General features: G+C 40.2%; 2 protein-coding genes across 3 annotated transcripts in view; both read left to right on the plus strand.

The window, feature by feature from the left end:
- Positions 1 to 19,757, plus strand: part of LOC124277085 — a 49,253-nt gene extending 29,496 nt beyond the window's left edge. The window contains exons 4-6 of one of the 2 annotated variants that reach the window (XM_046712740.1): positions 15,683 to 15,797; positions 18,413 to 18,541; positions 19,462 to 19,757. In XM_046712740.1, coding sequence (XP_046568696.1) covers positions 15,683 to 15,797; positions 18,413 to 18,541; positions 19,462 to 19,499 — 282 coding nt within the window. In that variant the 3' untranslated portion in view covers positions 19,500 to 19,757. Of the gene's footprint in view, positions 1 to 15,682; positions 15,798 to 16,242; positions 16,358 to 18,412; positions 18,542 to 19,461 lie in introns of both variants that reach the window. The other variant, XM_046712739.1, reaches the window with a different exon arrangement.
- Positions 1 to 25,589, plus strand: part of LOC124277081 (von Willebrand factor D and EGF domain-containing protein-like) — a 174,675-nt gene that overhangs the window by 73,486 nt on the left and 75,600 nt on the right. The gene's annotated exons all lie outside the window — the stretch shown is intronic.

Raw genomic sequence — 25,589 nt, forward strand, 5'->3', positions numbered from 1 at the left:
AAACACCCATACCATAACATAACAATAGATAATTATGTTATATACTCTGATTGTTACAGCTCCAGCATATGACGTGAAACCAGATATTGCTCCCAAACTCCGTAGCTATGACTATACAAGCAAGCTGGAGTTTCGTTGTGAGTTCACCAAACACGCAGATGACGTCTTCTACACAACCAACTGGGTCGTTAACGGAGAGCTTGTCCTCAGTGAAGAACCCTTGAAGTGGAGTGGTGGAGAAGTTATAGAAACACATGCATTGACTGAGGCTAAATTGATCAGAGTAAACATAAAACAATATGGATTCGAGGTACATATTTCATTGTCATATGCAACTAGTAAAAACAAGTTATTATGGCTTATGGCGAAAGTCCTCAATGGGTAAAACAGTCAATGTTGAAAAGGCTGAAGTGATATTGCTGTAACGCCACTTCATCCGATGTCAGCATTTTCTTGTTGTGCCAGTAACTCAACTGTCAATTATGTGCTTTCAAGTTTGTCTATTTAGCAAGTTTATTGTTCTGCCAGTAACTCAACTGTTAATTTCATGCTGTCGTTTTTGTTGGTTTTTTTGGTTGTTTTGGGGTTTTTAAATCCGATTTGGAAAGTTTATTGCTGTGCTAATGACTGAATTATCAATTGTCTGTTTTTAAATGTGCTTATTAATAAATGAAGTGTTTAGTTTTTCCAGTGACTGCACCATCCATTATCTGCTTTTACGTTTAACTACAATTGCAAAAGCTATATATTAGTTTCCCGGAATTATATACATTTCTACAACATATTTTCACGTTTTGAACTGACTTAATATCTCTGGTCTTCTTCGCAACAGATGCGGTGTTCAGTCAGAGCTAGCGTCGGGAAAGACACAGCAGCCAGTGTTCCTGTCTTGTCAGAATCGAAGTTCATTGGAATTAAGGTAAACTCGATGGAACTATTTGTCATTGTTTCCTGTTATTTTATAGTAACCACAACTTAAAATAAATGCACGTTGTTCACACAGTCCAATCTGCACAAGATTGTAGTTCGATACAACATGAACGAAAATATTCATATTTTGATGTGCTTATTTATCTTTTTAAAAAAGCTGTTTACACTTATTTTGATTTTTGACAATGAATTTCCTCGGTGAACGTCTTACTGTTCTGAAACAGTCTTTGATTTTGGCATGTTCAGGTTGTTCCATTAACGTGAGGTCAAGCAGCAAATCGGTTTTAAAGAAAGTCCTTTCAAACTGTTAATGTCTGTTTACTGTCGCCTACAGATATCAAAAACATCAGTTGAACTATCAGAAGGAGAGTTCGCTGACATCATCCTGCAGTTGACGGTACCATTTGGCTGTGGGTCTGAAGGTCTTGCATGTCAACTCCCCATAGTATCAGTTCACCTCGGTATGTACATGTATATGTGTAGAATATATATGATACATATGCGATATGTGTAGAAGGGCATGGAGTCCTCACACAGATGACATCATAACCTTGTCAGCTTGCTTACGGGGTTAATCTCTTTGGTCATGTGGACAAGGCGTCCGACTTCGGATCGGAAGGTCCGTGGTTCGAATTCCAGCACGGGACATGGACATTTTATGGCCGCTAAATATGTTTGTAGTAACATAGGACTAAATGGATCGGGTGACTAGGCGTTGTGACGTTGTCGCATTTACAATTACATGCATTGATGTAGATGATGTCAGATACAGATGAGAGATTTCTATGTCTACAATCGTGTGGCATTTAACAGCTTACCCGTGAAGATCCGGGTTAGGATATTGATCATCAGTAACCCATGCTTGTCCAAAGAGGCGACTATCGGGATCGGGTGGTCAGGCTCGCTGACTTGGTTCACACATGTCATCGGTTCCCAATTGCGTAGATCGATGCTCATGCTGTTGATGACTGGATTGTCTGGTCCAGACTCGATTATTTACAGACCGCCGCCATATAGCTGGAATATTGCTGAGTGCGGCGTAAAACTAAACTCACTCACTCATTTAACAGCTAACAAACATATCGGAAATTATATATAGATGCTGGCGGGAGCTAACCTCAAGGCAGCGTTAGAGGACAGTGGTAGTATGTCTGTATGTAAGTTGAGGTGAGGTGAGGTGAGGTGAAATAAACTCTGTCAAAAAAAGAAACGCAACCCCTGTATTTTAGAGATTTTGATCTGAAGTTTTAGGACGACACGGCATTTTTATTATTTAAGACAGAAGTCTGAAATTTGGCAGAATAATAACCCAGATGGGCATGTTTAAAATTGTCATTTCAAAAGTCATCTCACAGACACCAGTTTGTCACCAGGGGGGCGTCTTTCTCAGTATCTGGTATGAGCACCACGCGCTGCAATCACTGCACGGCATCTCCTTGGACAAGAACGGATAAGACGCCGGATTCTTTCCTGGGGAATGGCTCTCCACTCCTCCTGCAGTGCAACGGCGAGCTGTTGCAGCGTCTGTGGTGGCGGCTGACGTTGACGTACGCGTCGATCCAGAGTATCCCACAGGTGTTCAATAGGGTTGAGGTCTGGTGATTTAGAGGGTCATGGCAAGACATTGACGTTGGAATTCTGCAGAAAGTTCATTGTTGCACGTGCAGTATGAGGCCGGGCGTTGTCCCGTTGAAAAATCTGTGTCTGTTGGTCAATAATCGGGAGAAGGTGAAGCTCTAACACGTGGTTGATGTAACATTGGGCTGTCAGGTTCCCTGGAACGATCACCAAGTCTGATTTCTGGTTGTATGAGATGGTTCCCCAAACCATGACGCTTTCTCCGCCAAATCTGTCCACCTGTCGGACGCAGATGGGCGCAAAACGTTTATGGCGTCTCCTATACAGACGCTGTCTTCCGTCGTGACGTTGCAAAAGAAAACGTGATTCATCAGAAAACCAGTTTCGCCTCCAGTTTTGTAAAGTCCGTATCCTTACGTTGTTGCACCACCTGAGTCGTCGGCGTCGATGTAGGGGGCGTAGTACAGGTCCAACAACTGGTCTACAGGCACGTAAACCCGCTTCTTTCAGACGGTTCCTAATCGTTTGAGCTGACACTCTCCTCAAACCTGGTATTTGTGTGGCAGTCACGGTTGGTAGGGCATGCCGATTACGCAGGTGATGGACCCGGATGTACCGATCTTGAAGGGGGGTCGTGATTCTTGGCCTTCCACTTCTCGGGCGATCGTTGGTCAAATTGAAGTTGTTTGTAGCGGCTCCAAAGTCGGGATATCGTTGTTTTGTGAACATTTAGGTGCCGTGCAACAGTTCCAAAACTTTCTCCGGCTTGAACACGACCAATGGCGATATTTCGGTCGGCAGCACTCAATCGTGGCATTTTAACACAGCTTTTCGGCGACAAATGAATGAATATAATACGGAAGCACATGGGCTTTTATACACCCCTACATTAACTGCCATTTTCATGATTTGCATGTGGTTTTTTTGTGCGAAGTCACCATGAGGGTCATTTCATGCGTTGTGACGGAATAAGCAATAAAATACACTTATGCGTACAAATGCAGTTGTTTGGATGGTAATCTTCATTAATTACGTGTATCATTTCAATACATTCGAATAAAATTTAGTTTGGAAGCAATAACTTCATTCAAACGAATTTTTCATATCTGAGGACAGGGGTTGCGTTTCTTTTTTGACAGAGTTTATTTTTAACATCGTACTGAAGAATATTTCGCTCAAATGACGACGTACATGCGTGTGTATGTGTGGCTGCTTGTACTAGCCCAGACTTAAGCTGGTTTTATAGTGCTAGCTCACTGAGATACCATGCCGCAGTTAAGCATGAATACCCCACTCAGAGACATTCAACTGACTCCGAGTCGAACAGTCCTTGTTGTACCATTAATGCCGAGCGCCAGGCAGGGACCAACAAGTACCATATTTTAACGTCTTTTTGGTATGACTCGGCCGGGATCGAACCCGCGAACTCTCGCGACGCTCCAACCACTATATCACGGAGGCGGTGCTGTATGTAATCGTTCAGTTATCGCCAAGTGATATCAGTATCCATATTTCAGAGACAACCGCTGATTGTAAACAGGCTAGTTTGGCAAGTTCATCTTGTGGAACAGCTTTTACGGATACGGAATGGGATAAAGCTGCCACGATCAGGGTATTTGGTCAAGTGTCTCAGAACCTTGGATCAACAAGCACTATCTTGAAACTGAAGCTTGTAACCCCTGATGTGCTACCTGGCAACGAGTTTTGGGTCAAATATACTGTCGGCGTCATAACGGTAAATCTTTAATTTTCTTGTGACATACAGTAGTGAGAAAATGGTTCGTTTATACCTATGTATATAAATGATCACATCAGGTATTTAAGTCATATAAGTCTTTTTCAAAGTCGTTTATTGTATAATTTAGATATACATCACATGCACTGTTCATTCCAAAGCCGTTCGTTCACTCAGGGTCATCGACCTATTTCGTTTGCTGCAGCCACTGAACTGTCTTTCCCTTCATCTTCGCAAATTGAAAACTTTCTGTGTGTTCAGAACATTTCTTAGGAGTAGCTTCCGTTCCTGAAAGCTTCGTATCCAAGCTCTAGAATGTTTTGTGTGCTTAGAGCATATTTTGCGCATGAAGTATCGCGCGTTATATATGGATTACTGCTGCTACTACTACACAAATACTACTACTGCTGCTTTTGCTTCTACTACTACTACTAATACTACTGCTGCTTCTGCAGCTACTACTACTACTACTACTGCTTACCACTACTACTACTACTGCTTCTACTTACTACCACTGCTTCTCTGCTCTACTACTACTACTACTACTGCCACTACTACTACTACCACTACTACTACTACTCTGCTACTACCACTACCACTGCTTCACTACTTACTACTCTGCTCCACTTCTGCTACTACCACTACTACCACTACCCTGCTTTCTCTCACGCTGCTACACTACTCACTGCTTGGCTACCACTACTACTTCTGGCTTCCCATAATTACTACTACTACTACTACTACTACCATCTACTACTCACACTACTACTTCTAACTACTACTACTACTTCCTGCTCCTCTGCCGCTACTACTACTACTTCTTCTTGCTCTGCCACTACTACTACTACTGCTTCTACTAATCCCACACTAATACTACTACTACTGCTCTGGCCGTCAGCTACTACTACTACTCATCCTACTTCTGCTTCTACTACTACTACTACTACTTCTGCTCTTCTGCCCTACTACTACTACTACTTCTGCCGCCACTACTACTACTACTACTACTACTACTACTACTACTACTACTACTACTACTACTACTACTCTGCTACTACTACTACACTACTACTGTCTGCTTCTAATACTACTACTACTACTTCTGCTTCTACTTATACTACTACTACTACTACTGCTTCTACTATTACTACTATTATTGCTGCTTCTACTAATACTACTACTTCTGCTTCTACTAATACTACTACTACTTCTGCTTCTACTAATACTACTACTACTTCTGCTTCTACTACTACTACTACTTCTACTACATTAGTAGCAGGAGGAGGATACAAGCAACTATGTTATGATTTAACATTTGTAAAGCCAAAGAAGACCTTAGAAGCAAAACAGATAAAGGATCGAAATGTGTATTTTACAAACATGCTATAACGTACATCAGACCTCAAGTGCTAACGGATCCTTAAATATATTGTAAACAGTTGTCCATAAATGTTAATTACTTTATGTATGCTCAGGTTCAGCTGATAAAGAACACGGGGCCGATTGAAGGGAAGAGGTGTTACGCTATCAATGACCCACACATGCAGACATTTGATGGAAGGTAAATCTGTGTAAGGGTTCGTGTATAACTGTTTATATCTGAGTGTGTAATCTGTCCGATAGTTTAAAAAGGATACCAGTTTGATTCTGCAGTATGACTCATTTTTTTGTGAACGGACCGTTAGGAGTCAGAAGCTCTTGAATAGAAGACAATTAGCCACTACCAGGTAAGGGGTATGGGACATAGAACTTCTTCCGATCATACCAGCATTTGAACTTTATGCATCAGTCTTCGTGTTCCTGGTGATGTAAGGTTGGCTGGTTGGCTGGTTGGTTTGTTGTTTAACGCCGCACTCAGCAATATTCCAGCTATATTCCAGCGGTCTATAAGTAATCGAGTCTGGACCAGACAATCCAATGATCAACGTTATGATCATCGATCTACGCCATTGAATTCTTTAAGTGATCGAGTGAATAAATATTTATCGTCACCTCGGCAATATTTTATTGATTATTATATTATAGATCAATAAAATTAGAAATTGAAAATCTGTTGACGAAGAACAGTAAAACTAATAGTGTATCACAGATATTAAAGTAAAACTAGCATGTTATCATAAACCGTTATTCTTAAAGAGAACAATACAATATAAAAAAATCAGGCTTAAAGATTGCCAACAACTGAAGGTAGATCACCATACTAGGGTCCATGGGGACGATACATTTGCTTCACACATGGACACTAGATGGATTTACACCATCCCTACAGCTGTTAGCAATTCAGACAAATCTAGCCATACATTAAAATGACACAAATTCTACGATTAAAAAGAGTGGAGAGATTAAGTTTACTTTGGATTTGGGACTTACGTACCAAGAGGACAATAATTTTATAATACTTTAACCACCTATGATACAGCCACTAACAATCGCAGTTACTAATTTAATCAACCAATTTTAAAATGCCATTCATCTATTTACAAACCATATTATTCAATTTTATAACAATTCCCTTTTTTTAAAACCCAATTATTACATGATATTTAATACTATTAAAGAAATTTAATTGTTTTGACACTGAAATATTAAGCCCTTGTGATGGAAAAATCAATACAGTCAAGCAGGACATGCTTAAGTGAGTGAGGCCTTACAGATATATGATCTTCCCTTTGGCGATACCCTGTGCTGACAAATCAAGCGTCATATAATTTTCGCCAAGGAATGTCCGACTAAACATCACTGAAAATTCAAAGAAACAGTCAAAGAAAGATGCTGTACTGGGGAGTATCAACCTAACGCTGAAGGAAGATGATATGATGATTCGACATTATGCTCATAGTTTTCAAACACTGACTGACATCGTGTTTACTTGTTTATTTGTTTACTTCAGGCGATACGAACACCAATACGAAGGAGTCTTCACCATGTATAAGCACGAGACCTTTCCAATTGAAGTAAGTATGTACGTAATCAACTTGACAGCGATCTCAGAGGTATAACGTTTTATTTATTATTGTCTCTAAAGTCAAAGCATTATAGAGCTGTGACGATCCGGGTTAAAATTGATCTTCAGTAACCCACGCTTGTCGTAAGAGGCGACTTACCGGACCGGGTGGTCAGGCTCGCTGACTTGATTGACACATGTCATCGTATATCAATTGCGTAGATCGATGTTCATGTTGTTGATCCCTGGATTGTCTGGTCCAGACTCGATTATTTACAGACCGCCACCATATAGCTTGAATATTGCTGAGTACGGTGTAAAACTAAACTCACTCACTCACTCACTCAAAACAATACAGAGACTTTTTCAGGATGCATACGAAATCTCTGCCAAAGTCAGAATCGACTGATGGTTTCTACTGTATCATGTGTTGATGAATAACTATCAAATAGTGATGATACCAGGTCAGTGTAACTCGATAGGTTTCACTGACACCTGTAGTAAACGCATGCAAATGCTAGTCAACGTTTCACCTGAACAAACGGGAAGATATTTCACAAATAAAAATAGGGAATCGATCGTTCTATCATTCTTGTAGCTGAATGGTCAAATTTGGAAATGTCCTCCACATGTCAACCATTAAACGTTTTAAAAACTTTACAAAGACCTTGAATGTTGAAACTGCCAAACAAGAGTCGTATTATGCCCTTTGAACTTTTGGTAATAAGAGCATGTTTGATTGAACCTGAAAAGGTGTTACATGTGATCACCAGAGGGTGGAGTAGGAAGAATATTTTCGGCATGCAAGGAAAATCGACCAATGGAAAGTTGAAGTCGCCCGTCTTGTCTGGCCTTGCGAATATGACCCATAAGTATAAAATGTGTAAGGTTGACAAGTCTTCCCTCTTGATTTGTGTAGATGACCCTAACTTTGCTGTCGTCGTAAAAATATAACGGGATATGTCCGAATGATATTAAAAGAACAATACGTGATCCCCATGGAGGAAACTGGCAAATGAATGTATTTTAGTATACGTCGCCGTTGCCCTGCTGGTGTGAGAGAATCCGGGGTAGAATAGGTCTTCAGCAACCCATGCTTGCTGTAAAAGGCGACTATGCTTGTCGTAAGAGGCAACTAACGGGATCGGGTGGTCAGGCTCGCTGACTTGGTTGACACATGTCATCGGTTCCCAATTGTGCAGATCGATGTTCATGTTGTTGATCCCTGGATTGTCTGGTCCAGACTCGATTATTTACAGACCGCCGCCATATAGCTTGAATATTGCTGAGTACGGCGTAAAACTAAACTCACTCACTCACTCACTCAAAACAATACAGAGACTTTTTCAGGATGCATACGAAATCTCTGCCAAAGTAAGAATCGACTGATGGTTTCTACTGTATCATATGTTGATGAATAACTATCAAATAGTGATGCTACCAGGTCAGTGTAACTCGATAGGTTTCACTGACACCTGTAGTAAACGCATGCAACTGCTAGTCAATGTTTCACCTGAACAAACGGGAAGATATTTCACAAATAAAAATAGGGAATCGCATCGTTCTATCACTCTTGTAGCTGAATTTGGAAATGTCCTCCACATGTCAACCATTAAACGTTTTAAAAACTTTACAAAGACCTTGAATGTTGAAACTTCCAAACAAGAGTCGTATTATGCCCTTTGAACTCTTGGAAATAAGAGCATGTTTGCTTGAACATGAAAAGGTGTTAAATGTGATCACCAGAGGGTGGTGCAGGAAGAATATTTTCGGCATGCAAGGAAAATCGACCAATGGAAAGTTGAAGCCGCCCGTCTTGTCTGGCCTTGCGAATATGACCCATAAGTATAAAATGTGTAAGGTTGACAAGTTTTCCCTCTTGATTTGTGTAGATGACCCTAACTTTGCTGTCGTCGTAAAAATATAACGGGATATGTCCGAATGATATTAAAAGAACAATACGTGATCCCCATGGAGGAAACTGGCAAATGAATGTATTTTAGTATACGTCACCTTTGCCCTGTTAGTATGAGAGAATCCGGGGTAGAATAGGTCTTCAGCAACCCATGCTTGCTGTAAAAGGCGACTATGCTTGTCGTAAGAGGCAACTAACGGGATCGGGTGGTCAGGCTCGCTGACTTGGTTGACACATGTCATGGGTTCCCAATTGTGCAGATCGATGATCATGCTGTTGATGACTGGATTGTCTGGTCCAGACTCGATTATTTACAGACCGCCGCTATATAGCTGGAATATTGCTGAGTGCGGCGTAAAACTAAACTCACTCACTCATTCATTGGTGTGAGAGAAATCTCCATCAACAGCTATAGATCTACGTCTCTCTGTGTGCATATGTACTCATGTCTTAGTTAACGTTGCCATCAGCTATCAATTAAATCAGATTGATAGCTGGATTGATTGATTTTGGATTAGAAATTTTACATTTGTACTGCAATAGGTAAACATTATTATTTCACAGATGTGATTAGCAAAAAGAGGTATGTGTATGTAAGTTTGATATTTAGAGGTTAATATGTGTTGTTATGTTCAAAATCATATTCCATATCAACCCGAGATCATAATATCAGGCCGATATGGAGGTCTATGGTTGCTATATGAAAGAAAATAATATACCTTTTTTCATATACCACAACATCAGTTTGCAAAGTGCTATATTTTCAAGTGAATGCAATACTTTTCACCGTTCATAACACACTTTGTCTCACACAAGCGGACGATGCACCAAGGGACGCAACTCCAATTTTTTACTACCGGTCAAATTTCGATCGGCAATTTGAAATGCATTAACAAACCACATGAACAGGAAAGAGGCTGTAATACAAATCTGTTTTTCCACGCCAGATAACATAGCAATCACCTGTTGTCCCTACCGCAATGTACAATGCCTTGTATCATTGATAGGTATATGCCAAGAAACAATTATCTGATCTCCTAATATTGTATTGTTTGTTGTCGTAATAAAAAAGAAGACCTAAACAACAAACAACCTACAGATATATTTTTTTAATTGTCATTGTTTATATGGGTTGATGTACTCTTTAGTCTGCATTGACTGTATCACAATAGGTTCAAATACAGACAGCAGATTGCGGATACAGTGCGTGGTGTAATTGTGGAGTTGCTATACGAGCTGGCAGGACAGTGTTTGAGTTCAACAGGTGCGCGGGACAGTCCAGTATCTGGACAATAGAATACACCCTGTGTGAAGACAACGGAGATGTACTTCAGGTCAAGAAGAAAGGCAGCAATTATGAGGTAATTAATGCTGGTCAATTTGTTTTTATTCTATTTCCTTTGTGTCACCTGATGTCATCCTCGATGACCAGTATGTCATCACGGGCAATTCGTACAATTTTTATTCTATTAATAAAAAAAAGAACCCCCTACTTGCAGCAACCAAAACTCTTAAGTACACCCCCTTCCCTCGTCCATTAAACCCCAATGAATTATTGTAAAATAGTGGCGACGCCACCATCTTGGCATTCTTACACTTCCACAGGTGTATTTGCCGACTGGAGGGAGGGTGGACGTTAATGTCTACGGTATCTACCTCAACGTTTACATCTACCCGTCAGTCCAAGACGAGAATCACAGTCGTGGTCTGTGTGGGACACTGACTGGAAACTGCAAGGACGACTTTGTCCTCAGGAACGGCGCCTACTCCACAGATGACACGGCAACGGGTGACTGCGACACTGCATACTGGAAGAATCTTCTTACTACATTCTCGAAGTCATGGAAGTGAGACTTTTATTCGATGTATCTGGTGATTATTGTTGTAAGCCACGGTTGGCATTATCTGAGTTGCATCACGGCCACTGTACACAATTGAATCTGGAACTAAACTCCAAGCTTAACAACATGACCATCAAGCAACTGCGTCAGGGAACGAATGCACATATATATATATATATATATATATATATATATATATATATATCATGTAACACATTGTACTTTATCAAGTATCAATAATCCTGATCATTTTCCTTACAAACATAATACTCTTGGTGTACTTCACATGAAACCAACTATAGTTGTTTGTATACAATAATACACAGTTGATTTTATTGATATATCATGACATTACTGCAAATTGAATATTTCTCCGGAATTCTGTCAACGTTTATGTACATCTTGTGCTGCAGGGTTGATGATAGAGATGACCTGTTTGATCCGGACGTTCATGCGTCGCTGTCAGCCTGGCCCCAGACAAACCTCTACTGTTCCTGTTCCCATACTGGACACACAACACTCACTGAGGCAGTAAATTGCACAGCGGCTATTCATAAGGTGTGTAACATTCTCCCGGGCTTCAAAGACGTGTTCCCGACTTCGTGCACAATTACCAAAAGACGTAGGAGAAGATCTGCAGGTGTCCGTTTGGACACACCCAAGAGACTACGACGGGTAGGAAATCCATATTTAAAAATATATTTCTTCTAATTGTTTATGTTGTTATGACTGTAACGAAACAGTTGTTGTCATTATATTTAAGTGAATACAAAATTCAGAAAGGGCCAAATGTAACATAATATGGTATATTTGGGATCACACATTCCCAGTAAAGTACAGATTCTAGTACTTTTGTTGGGTTGAGTCCCATCCGGGATTCGAACCCACACCGTCAGAGTCAGGCACCTACATCTAGAATGTGTACTTTACTGAGAAAGTGTAATCCCAAATGCAACATATGTTACATGATATTTATGGTATTCTTATTAGGCCTACGTTTGAAGCACTGTACCTCGAGAGTTTTCTCTTTGAATCTATTTTGGCAACGTTCGACAGTAATGACACACATTTGTTATTACTCTAGTAATAAAACTTAAGTAAAACTCAACTAAAAACGTCCTTTGTATGTTACAGACTCTCTGTAAAACAACAAATTTTCCTGGAAGAGTTTGTAAACTGACCTCAAGAAAATATTAAGAAAATAGAAATTAAGAAACAAAACGACATCAGAATCAAATTTTGAATTGTACATGTATTACCAAATCTTGCTACTATATGTTTTGCGCAGCAAGCTGTAAATGTGTGGACAAACGGATGGACAGAGGAAAAAGCCACGGCATTCTGTGAGAAATTATTCCAGGAATCGCGATCAGTGCAAGCGTGCAAGAACGTAACTGGCGTTGGGATTAGCGGAAGCATTGACAACTGTATCCTGGACATTCAGGTACTGCACATAAAAATGGACATTACGACATTGAACATGTGCGTGGACATTCAGGTATTGCAGGTAGAACTAGACATTCGTCTATTGCACAAAAAGTAGATATTCATGTTTTTAACATTGAAGTAGACCTTCGTGTGTTGCACGTAGAAGTAAACATTCATGTGTTGCGCCTAGACGTAAACATTAATGTATTGCACATAGAGGTGGGCATTCGTGTGTTGGACGTAGAGGTGGGCATTCGGGTGTTGCACATAGAGGTGGGCATTCGGGTGTTGCACACAGAGGAGGGCATTCGGGTGTTGCATGTATATACTGGGCACAAATATAGACAGTGAGATATTGCACAAATAAGACGATATCTCATTGTATTGCGCACTGAATGAAATATTCAGGCACTGTACTTTAAGAGGAAGAAACTGGGATAATGAATATAGATGCAGAAAATGATGCATTGCACCTAGAAATTGGGGCATTGCCAAAGAAGTAGATATCGAGATATAGTACATTGTTACGTATTGAGTCTCAAGTGAAAACTTGTCGTTAACCGGAATCTGAAAGAACTTGGTTTAAAACAAACAAACAACAAAGCAATGGGATATAATTAACATTTGTATTCTAAAATTGACTAACTTTCCAATTAAATACAGATCACTACAACAGCGTTACGGTGGCAATATAAAATAGAGTGGCAATAAAACTGTAAAGGCAGTATGATACAAAAGCAGATGGTAACATTCACATCACTGCAACAATGGTCACATTTCCAAAATGGGCCCAGGCTGAGTATCCAGGGTAAGAATGATCTCCACACAGTTGTATTCTTGCAGCTTGAGATGTAATGTTAGATGAGAGGCGAGACTGAGCTTCCTTTGTATACCTAATTAAAAGACTCCTGAAGATTTCCAACTCCCTGGGTCAGAATATAGTCGAACGTCCCATAGAGGTGTAATATCCTGTAATACCTTCCAGAACTCTGTCTAAATATAGCACATGTCTAAATCCAGAACCACTGCAAACTACTATACAGGGGTATACACTTGGAACATTGTTACACGATGTATACCACTACCAGAATACAATATAGAAGCAGTCAGCATTAAACACAGAAGCAGATATTCAGGGAATATATTTAACACATGAGAAAAGATTAACAGTGATATCATGTTTAATTTTCTTTCGAAGTTGACAGGCACCTCGGATTTTTATCGTTTCTCTGTCGACACGGTGAGAGACAAGTGTCTGCACGAGGTGTTGGTTGATCCTGAACTCCAGGTAAAGAATGGGACGATGAACGTGTCAGTCTATGATAATGTTGTGGCTGAGGCTTGTCTGAACGACTGCAGCGGCAAAGGAACATGTACAAATGGTAAAGATCCTAGACTTGTAAATAGTATATTTGGGAGGTAAACATTATTTCTTTTGAAATTTCCCAAAAAGAATACTTGGTGTTGTGTTCACAATTTCAGTAACTGAATATTTAACATCAACAATTCTAGAAAAGACATAATGCTGATGAAAATGGATAATTCATTGTATCAGTTTGCAAAATATACTGTTATTTGTTTCACAACAGAGACCACACGAAGCTCTTCAATCAGTTCTAAAAATAATTAAATTGAAGAAACAAAGCAAAACCCTAGTAAACCAAAATTAATACGTCTCCTTTCCCGAGAAACATGTCACTGTTCTGGTCACAGAGAGGGAATATAGATTACTAATTCTGAGAAACATGTCTTTGTGTATCTCAGCCATTGTCATTTGCCAGCTAACACACAACGTTTTCGCAACGGTGTGGGAAGGTTTTAAATTGGTAACGTCATGACACAACGTTAGTTTTACGTCATTTTATAACGTTATGTCACAACTTGATAACAACTGTGCAAATTTACGTTGAGGAAACGTTATGCTTTGGGCTGCCCACAACGTTATAACAACGTTTCTTATAGCTTGGTGTCAAAGAGTTTTCTGTGTAACGTTTCACTTTTAGATTCTTTCTTCACTATTCAGCAACAGTTTAGGTAAACACACGACCAAAACAACATGCAAATGGACAAATAAACTTTGAAGTGCATTTCTGCTTTGTTTCATATGTTCTGTTCACTATTGGGAAACTATTCAACTATTAACGTTAAATAGAACGTTAAGACAACGTAAACTACGTTAGCATCAATAACCTATCCTTGTGGCCACATAGAAATGACATTTCACAACGTCAGGCCACAACGTTGTGACAACGTAAATGGGGGTCCACAGAATAACGTTGTAACAACGAAAGCATAACGTCGTGACAACGTTGTGACAACGTAAAATTGTTAGCTGGGTGTACGTCTTACGTCTTATAATCTTAACAGGTGAATGTGAATGCCAAACCAGCTATGGCGGCTCAGACTGTTCTGTTGACCTTACAACACCACCAAGGCTATCTGAAACAGAAACTGTTGTCACATGTGACACGTCACGTGATGCATGTGACGTTGTGTCCGTGAGAGGGGAGACGTTTGTCGACGGTGTATCCACATGTTTGGTTGAGGAGATCAGGGTGAATATGTTCTTATGTTATATACACGGCATTCGGTTTTTTTTACCTACTTGAACGTACTTCAAGAGCTTTTTATTTGTGAGTGGTGATTACCTGTTACGATTCCCCTGTGTGATAAGTTTGTTTGGAAGTTTGTTTAATTCTGTAACTTTATAAGTATATTACTTGTTAAACCTTGTTAAACTTTCCTTTTCAATCTGCCATTATACGTCCTTGCTTATCACCCCTACGAACCGGCGTCCACAGAACATGGCATGAAAAGAGCGTTGTGATGTCATCTTTTCAGGCTAGAAAATCAGGACAAGAAAGAACTGTATCAGAAGTATATATGGCAACAGTGGTCAGCATCAGCCATGCTGAGTGCAAAGTCGTTGCCAGCGACAGCACCGGAAGTGAGGATATGGACTATGTGCGTGCCTACAGGATATCGATTGCCAACAGTGCCGGTAACTATGGTGACAGTGTGGGCCTGATTGTGTTTAACAGTACGTGTATCCGAGCTGACGGTGGCCTGGAAGCAAAGTTCAACTGGACAGTGAAGGTATATAAACATAAATTAGAATTTAATATAGTTAAGTCAACAAACAAGTAACACTTTGGATGATTAATGAAGGATGCCTTTAAACACAGAGAACCTTTTAAAAAAAAACATTTAAAAAAACACACAGTTAAATTTGTACTCCAGTTATGCATAGCCTGATTTGATTATTTCTGGATTTGAGTAGTATAGTCATGTAGCTTCCTGTTCCACTCCAGGGTCCCTACTGTCTGGACAATGGGGTCTGTGTGCCTCACGGAGCGACACAACCTGGAAACAACTGTCTGGTGTGTGACGTGTCCGGCAACAAGCGCACATGGAAAACAGGATCAGGTAAAATGATGTACCCAGTCACATTAGATGTAAACTGGGGTGAAAACGTCATATATGGTTGATATCTTCATCTCTTTGAAACGGTTAACCCCAGACAAAAAAATCTCATAAGACTTTTTTTTCTAGAAATATGACCGGCCTTCACGTGTCGTCCACGAATGAATGACTGACTGAATGAATGTCTTTATTTCCTCCAGAGTTGAATCCGAAGATCATACAAAGGCAAATACCTTATTTACAATACATCACATGCATTAAACAAAATGAATTAGAATTTAATTTAGTTAAGTCAAAAACAGGTAACACCTTGAATCATTAATATAGAAAACTTAAAATACACCAAAAAGCCCCATTTAACCACAGTTATACTCCAGTTATACATAGCCTGATTTAGTTATTTCTGGATTTAAGTAGTATAGTCATAAAGCTTCCCATTCCACACAAGGGTCCCTACTGCCTGAACAAAGGGACCTGTGTGCCTCACGGAGCGAGACAATCTGGAAACAACTGTCTGGTGTGTGACGTGTCTGGCAACAAGCGCACATGGAAAACTGTATCAGGTAAAGTGTTGTACCCAGATGTAAACTGGAGTGAAAACTTATAAGGTTGATATCTTCATCTCTTTGAAACGGTTAACCCCAGACAAAAAAAGACTTCTCTTTTCTAGAAATATAAACGGCCTTACCCAGCCATCCATGAATGAATGAATGAATGTCTTTATTTCCTCCAGAGTTGAATCCGAAGATCATACAAAGGCAAATACCTTCTTTACAATAATCTCTTGCATTAAACAAAATGAAGCAACATTTGCAGCAAAATGGAAGCACATATTGGACTGCTCATTAATAGATAATTTACAATGTACAATTTGTGAGCAGTAGGGCGATTGTGTTTCTTTAGATTCCATTCGAAGTGAGGATTTGAAAGCTTTCCAAAGACCTTGGATATTGTAACCGTAATCAATCAACTTTTGAGCAACTGTCTTTACAATCGATATCTCTGTAGCTTTTGCTTGATTCTACCCCACAGTGTTGTGATGGCTATTGAATGGGTATTGTTATTATATGCTCAGCAGCAAAAAAAAGTCAGTATGAATTCAAAATTAGATAGACACTGTAATCAAATCGTTACAGAAATGGCCATAATATGAGGATCAAAAACATTTTTTGTGTACAATATCTTGACACATCAATGAATAACTCAGCACAATTTCAAGACATTACGTGAACGTTTGCAGTCCATTCAGACCCTTGACTTCAGTATCTAGTGTGACCACCACGAGCGGCAATAACTGCAGCACAGTGTCTATGCAAGGGGTGCACCAATCGATTAATGAAGGCCAATGGTACCTGGAACCATACTTTGAGAAAGGCCTGGCACAATAAATCGATTGTGTTCGGCCTTGCTATGACATTATTCAGACTCTTCTGAATTGCATCTGAAAGATGTTAATTGGGTTTAAATCAGGACTAAGGGCTGGCCCCTGCATAATGTTGACACCGTTGTGCTGTAGGAAGTCCCGTGCAGCTCGGGCAGTATGGGCCCGGGAAAATGTTGTTCCGGTGACGTGCGAAATGTGGTAAGACGTGGGGTCTGAGAGCTTGGTCGATGTAGTGCACCGCTGTGATGCTGCCTCCTCTCCCTGGACCAAGGTTCTGGAACACCACTGGACCCACTCTCTGGTTCAGGCCTATTCCAACCCATACTATGATGCTTGCACCTCCCAATGAGTCTCTTTCCATGACACATTGGTCTGAGTAACGCTGGCCACGTCGTCGCCATATTCTTGTTCTGCCATCTGTCGTTGATACGCAGTACCGACTCTCATCTGTGAACAGAACAGTTCTCCATTGCCTGTATCACCAGTTTTGGTGTTGTAGGGCAAACTGTAGACGTTCACGCCGATGACGAAGGGTGAGGATAGGTCCACGGTAAGGTCTACGGCAATGGAGGTTCCCGCTGTTAAGACGTCGGCGTACTGTATCAGTACTGATTGGTCTTCCGTGTGTCCCCACTGTCTGGCGTGCTGTTTCAGATGCCTGCATGAAGGGATTCTGTACATGCTGTCGCACAACATGGCGGTCTTGTCGTCTTGTGGTCACCCTTGGTCTGCCAGTAGGGGCGATCATTTGCGGTGTTGGTGGACCGGAAACGTTGCTGCACCCTGTAGATGGTCCGAACGTTGACCTGGAAGTGATTGGCATCGGCTTGTGCAGTGTGGCAAGCTTCAAGTCTTCCTAGCGCCTGGTTCCTCTGAGCTGTAGTGAGTCGCGGCACCCTGCTGACGTTGTAATGTGAATGTTTCAACCAGGTTTGGGGGTGCATTTTATAGGACTGGATCTTGTGAACAGCACGTGCAGCATGAGTTGCATGAAAAACATGGAGAACACCCTACCATCTCCGAGATCAGGTTGCGGTTTTGAGACCATGTCCTGGGTTCCATTCTGAGTTTTGGAAGGAATGTCTTTGCTCAGATAAAGTTGGAGATGTTGTCAAAAGTATACAATCAAAACATTAAATGAGTTTACAGCTACACGTTTATGCGAAGGAACATTCCAAACTGACGTTTCTTTTGCTGCTTAGTATAGTTAAAGTTGCTGAAACCTATGTTTCAGAGTCTAGATGCCAGAGTGAGAATGGACAACTTCTTCCTGTAACTGTAGCTGCATCTGTCGGGGGAGTCGTTTTCCTCATCATCGTCGTTGTTGCGTTAGTCTGTGCATGTAAACGGAGCAAACGAGAAGGTAAGTGAAAGACTATACCATATAAGCATCTGTAGTGCATGGGATGAAGAAAGTAACAAATTTGCCTTTTGCTCTTACAATATCCTGTATGCTATGGACTACATAACGTTACAAACTACTTAAATGAGAAACAGAATCTCATACTCGTGTTTCCTGACACGACAGGTTCAGTGGTTGAAACGTTTAGCAATAAATTGACATCAACAGTCACCAAGGAGACATTTTCGACCTGCACGCAAACGGAGAAAAACCTTTTGCTTTCATAATACCTGCCACACCATGAACTACTGTTAAGCCGCATTGAACTTATCGAAAGACACTGTGTGCTAACCCCAACGTCAGTTAGCTCATATCAGCTGTATGAGTGGGTGTATCCCATCATAGGTCTGTTCATCAGCCAAAAACAAGGGAAGATCCAGGTTAGAATTGATCTTCAGTAACAGGCGACTAACGGGATCGGGTGGTCAGGCTCGCTGACTTGGTTGACACATGTCATCGTATCCCAGTTGCAGGAACAGTGTTCCTCTGCCCAACACACCACTTCGCCCCTTACTTCACCTAGACGGGTAGTAGAACTGGCCCGGTTATATCAATCGGCTGGTCACGCCATGCCCTGTGCTACGTCTATGTACTATTGTAGTGGCATGGCTGTGCTACCTTTACGTAGTACAGAGCTGTAACATTACCATATACGAATGTACTACATCTGTGAACGTATGCTGTGTTTGACGTATGACGTCTCTGAATTCTTCACAACTTGTAATTTTTCACTTTTATGTTTGCCCTTATAGTAGGACGTTATATATATCATTGAGAAATCAGGTGCTCTTTTCTGAGAATAAGATTGTATTCATAGTGACAGCTGAAATAACATCACATTTTACAGTAATTATGTCGATCACCATTTCCTTCTGTTGCAGGGAAGAATTTCTTTCCAATGAGTAAAGTCTCCTCATAAAAATCACAACGAACGTACTACAATGCAACCTGAACTCGACCAATCAGAAATGTCATTCAAGGTTTGGTTCTGTGACGGTGTCAGTAATAAACATGCCTTTTGTACATCATTTCACAGAAAGTAAGTAGAGCGTTGTACTTGAAAGCAAATCAATGCTGAGATATTTAAATCTTGATTTGAACTGGAATTGTATTTAAATGTTTCACAGCATGCAAATCTATTTGCATTGTATATTCAAGATTCCTTCTTGGAGTATCTCAAATATTAGTTCGACATCGAACGAAAGCATGACTTACCTGTCAAACTTGTATAGAAAGTGAACTTCATAGTCTGCTTGTTTATACTGATACAAGTGTAGCACATAAGTTATAACTATGCCAAATCTGTGTTCATGATTATCTCTGTTAACCTCAAAGGTTGACACTATTCTTAGATCAGCAGTGTTTGTTCACTATGCGTTTTGTGGCGCGAAAATATTGTAATCTTACCACCACAGACGTCTTGTATGCAACACACCTTTTGTACTTTTGTCCTGTGTATGTTTTTGAATAAAAAAAGTTTTATAATAAAAAAAACAACTTTGACTATGATCTTGAAATCTACAGTGCTTGAAAGTGAGACTGCCCAGTGATGGATAGTTTGTTGACGTTTATCTGTCAAACGTGTTCATAAACTTTATATGCCTATTCATAAAACAAAGGCGACGCACAAATACCTGACAATTACAGCCCAGTCACTCTTCTGAGCTGTCTGGTCAATTTGTTCATTTCTATTCTAAATATTCGTTTATAAAAATTTGTCAGAACGAATTTCTTGTTAATGAAGTTCAGGCAGGATTTAGAAAAGGTATTCCACAGTTTCACGTTACATGGCTTAGCAGAACTTTTAAAAGCAAGGAGAAAGACTGATTTACAAATCATTTAACAAATCTAATTCTTTTTAAAATGCAATAATTAAATGAGAACTGATACTATTAAAAAGATCCTTCATAGTTCGTGATTTAAAATAGTTATCCCTTGTGATGGAATATTCAACACAGTCAAGCAAGATATGCTTGACCGTGATTCTTTCATCACAAGGGATGCAAAACGGAGGATCCTCACCTGTCAATAGGTATTCATGAGTATATCTTGTGTGGCCAATACGACATCGTCGTATGATGACCTCTTCAAATCTGGACTGACAACTCAAGTAGGTGTAACCAATATAAGGTTTTATGTCATGTAGTTAATTGATACCTACTTGGGTGTCCCACTTCTTCTGCATCAGATCACGGATGTAGGTTCTAATGCTAGCTTTGTAATCAGAGTATGGAAGAAGAAGTGGTGTCACAGATTTGTTGAGCGCTGCCTTGGCAGCAAGATCGGCCATTGTATTCCCAGAAATGCCTACGTGGCTGGGTAACCAACAGAGGACGATGTCGTATTGGCCAGTTGCAAGATCAATATATAATTCTATAATTTCTATTAAAAGTGGATGTTTACAAGAAAGATTTTTAATAGCCTGAAGGCAAGAAGAGAGTCGGAAAATGTTATATATTGTTTATATTTAGGTTGTCTATTCATATATTTAAGAGCTGTTAGTATTGCGTTTGCTTCTGCTGTGAAAATTGAACTGTCATTGGGTAATCTGGAAGAAATTGTTTTTGGACCCAGTGACTGTGGCACAAGCCACTGCGCCACCATCCTTGGACCATCTGTAAATAAGGATTTATATGTATTATATTTACTTAATTGATTATATTCTTGTTTATATTGTAAGTCATTAGTTTCTGGTTTTTGAAATGATGTTAATGTTAGGTCGACTTGTGGCCTAACCAATTGCCAAGGAGGAGAAAAAATAAGTCGAGAAGGAGATATGTTTTCCAGCTCAAGGCGGAACAAGAGAAGGTTTCTTGTTATACAAATCATCCTAAAGAGGATTAAAGACACATTTATAAGCAGGGTTAGATTCGTTAGCATGTAGTTTTGTAATATATTGTAAAGCTAATTTGATACGGCGTTGATTAAGTGATAGCTCATCAGCCTCGACGTAGGGACTGTCAACAGGAGAAGTTCTGAAAGACCCAATACAAAGTCTGAGGCCTTGGTGGTGGACAGAATCAAGTAATTTTAGGTTGCTTTTGCAGGCTCCACCATATACGATGGAGCCGTAATCAAGTTTGGACCTGGATCGGTATAGATGTAGGAGGGTAGCTTGATCCCCTCCCCACTTTGAGTTGGAAACAACTTTTAACAAATCCAGTGCCTTCAGGCATTTATTTTTTAGGGATTTAATATGCAGAAGAAAAGTTAAATGGGAGTCGAAAATAATACCAAAGAACTTGGCATCTTTGACAACCTTGATGGGTGTACCATTTAGAAACAGTTCTGGGTCTTTATGAGGTTTGTATTTACCGCAGAAATGCATACAATTAGTTTTTGATTTAGAAAATTTAAAGCCATTTTCGAGACACCATTTATTAATTTGTTTAAACACAACTGCAGTTGCCGTTCAATAGTATTCATATTTTTACCGCGACAAGAAATATTAAAATCATCCACAAAGAGTGATCCATCGATTGAATCATTTAGAACATTTGATAAACTGTTGATCTTTATACTAAATAGTGTGACAGGATAATGTTTGGAAGCTTTTGCAAAGGACGAATTGACTTTAAATATACTGTAATCTTACCAATAATGTAACCTACACAAAAAGGGTCCAACAAGGTAACTTTTGTTCCATTTATTATTTGAACTCAGGAAAACCCTCAAAATCGAGTACAATCCAAAGCCTGCATAATAGCAACAAACCAATATTTGTACTTCCTTAGTATTTTGCGATGCTTGGTTGGTTGGTTGGTTGTTGTTTAACGCCTCACTCAACAGTATTCCAGCTATATGGCGGCAGTCTGTAAATAATCGAGTCTGAACCAGACAACCCAGTGATCAACAGCATGCGCATCGATCTACGCAACTGGGATACGATGACATGTGTCAACCAAGTCAGCGAGCCTGACCACCCGATCCCGTAAGTCGCCTCTTGCAACAAGCATGGGTTACTGAAGATCAGGCACCCGTGAAGAGCCACCTCCTCGTGGTGGGTGCTGGTTAACGCTAAGCGCTCTTCAACCCCCCATTGTGGACCCGGGGGTATATTTGGTCCACCAACCCGTTTGCCGTGGGTTGCGCCCCTGTGTCGGTGGAGGACGGGAGTCTGGTGGTTGAGGGTACTGGAGCCAGGAACAGCGTCCTTTGCCCAACACACCACTTCGACCCTTACTTCACCTAGACGGGTGGTATAATGGGCCCGGTTCTACCAATCGGCTGGTCATGCCGAGCCCTGTGGATTCAACTTATTTTTGCACAAATTTGATTCTTAAATGTTTGCCATGAGGTCGTGGTCAAATAGCTTGTAGGCCTGCAATATCAATTGATTCTACATACATCAAAGTATACTTACCTAGAGTCTTAATCCCCAGAAGGCGATGGCTCATGGTTCGATCTGGTGGATATATTGCTATTGAATTGATACTTCTGCTGGAGTATATCATCCCAGTATCCTTGGTGCTGCTAGTTGGAAATCCACTGGCATATAGCATTGTGTTCGTGATACTCCGTGGTGGGTGGGGAGCTGGGATGATGAATTTCTATTAACTTAACATGATACCCCAAAACAACTTAAACGTACATTAGATGATAGTACATCTTCTGATGACGATACTGTTTCTAACAGCAAATCTGATTATTGGTCACGCTTTTTGGTGATTTCCTCATCGGATGATGGTCTGTTGAAGCTGAATGCCTTTGCTCTTTCAAAAGCAATTTATGGTATTGCTGGTGATGTTGTCACAATGGAAAAGATGCGATCTGGCTGTATCTTGATTGAATGTTACCTGAATCATGTTTAGAGACGCTCTTACATATTTTGATGACATTTGGACATCTGGAAATTTTCCTTCGTCGTGGCGGGATGCTATTATTGTTCCCATACCTAAACCTGGACGTAATCATACTGATCCCTCTAATTATAGACCAATTTCACTGACTAGCTGCGTTTGCAAAACCATGGAACGCATGATCAACAATCGACTTGTTTGGTACTTGGAAACCAATAACCTTATAACTAATATACAATGTGGTTTCCGTAAAAAACGTAGTACCATCGATCATTTAGTGCGTTTAGAATCTTTTGTGAAAAATGCCATAATTAATAAACAACATGCAGTGACGGTCTTTTTTGATTTAGAAAAAGCATACGACACGACATGGAAACATGGGATTTTAAAGGATTTACATGACTTTGGATTACGAGGCCGATTGCCTCAATTTATATCCAACTTTTTACATGACAGGCAATTTCAAGTCCGAGTGGATTCAACCCTGTCTGACCATTACAATCAGGATCAGGGTGTCCCGCAGGGCAGTATTTTGTCTGTCAAATTGTTTAGTATCTTCTTAGGGAAGATGTGTTGAACATTTATTATTTTTAAAGGGAGTTATTTCAGAGAGGTCATGGATATTCCCCTCATTTAACCTTTGTTTTGTTGTTGTGTGTGTATATATTAAATGTAACCGGTATTTATTACATTTGAATGAATTCTGGTAATGCAGAAATGTATGTGCGTGTAGATTTTATACATGTGTCTGAACATGAATGTATGACACCTTTCAATAGATCAGTTACGGTTCTAACCACTACATGAAGCATTACTATGCGTGTGGTTAGCAGTTCGTATTTATATACATCATAAGTAACAGATTTCTGATGAATGAACTCGCCTGCACGCATGTCTAGGGTCAGCATAACTCTGGGTATTTTCAGACCATCGAACTCTAAACAGTTACTCATTGATAACAGGAGGGTGTAACGTTTGTGCGGAATGCACTCATCCTTGTAAAGGTAACTCCATGTACAATACACGTTTAAACTCACAATTTAAATGATTACACTACTTTTAGATGTATTGGTATGAATGGGAGATTCATAGATCTGTGAAGTTTGTGTTGATGTCTGTCTAGGGACTACACATATTATCATCGAGGTATATAAAGATTATATTCTATGCAAAAACTGACAAAACAAACAATTCATTCATATCATTTATTGATTCAAGTCAATCAGTTCAATAGAAAGCTGTGATATACGAATGGACAATAGGATTCACTCTGGAACATTAAAGTCAACAGTTCAGTCACTCTATACACATGCTGCTGCTTCAAGGCACGATTGTTTAAACAGCAAGTCCATGTTTTGAAACACATTTTGCACTGTTTAATGTTCAGTTGACCTTTCCCATGCTGTTTAAACAACAAGTCCATGTTTTGAAACACATTTTGCACTGTTTTATGTTCAGTTGACCTTTCCCGTGCTGTTTTAAGGTTGAATGGTTATATATAGTCTATGCTTTATCCATTGCCTTTAACGATTTACGTCCAGGGGGTCCCAGTTTCACAACTCCTCTCACATAGAGGGAAATTCGGCGTTTCTCATCATTCAACCACTCAAACGTTATTCTCTGAATAATGTTTTAAGCCTTTCGGCTAACTTGGTGTCTTCGTGGAGGACTCGATCGATGGTTTCGCAAATGCATTTCTAACCAGGTCGATTTGGGATCGAAGCGCTTCTCTGTTGTACGACCCTGCATTTCTAACCAGGTCGATCTTTCATCTTGCAAGTTATGTTTCCTCGATCCGACGTCGGCTGATCTCGTCATCGTCATCATCGGCCTTGCCGAGTTTTGCTTACTCGTAAGGAATACGGTCATCGAGTTCTTTCAGTTTGGCCATGTTGTCCACTAGAGATCCACAAATGGTTTGCAATGCCTTGTCTAGCCCTCGCAGTTCCCGAATGGTAAATTCCAGCTTCGGTGTTTCTAATGCGGCCAGGCTATTGCCGATGCATGCGGGAACTGATTTTGCATTCCACTCAACAAATTCGCAACCAGTATTTGGGAACGTTAGCCATCTTGTACGATCGCGTGCTGTGTCATCGGAAGATCGTCCTGAATAAAAGCGATACGTTGTGGAATATCAATCTGAACGTACCCTCTCGATCGATGAAAGGTATTTTTATCATTCCGGTGGAAGAATTTTCACCGTTTCAAAG

The sequence above is a fragment of the Haliotis rubra genome, unplaced genomic scaffold (genome assembly GCF_003918875.1).
Source record: "Haliotis rubra isolate DU_JTF1 unplaced genomic scaffold, ASM391887v1 Scf218, whole genome shotgun sequence".
Lineage (NCBI taxonomy): Eukaryota > Metazoa > Mollusca > Gastropoda > Lepetellida > Haliotidae > Haliotis > Haliotis rubra.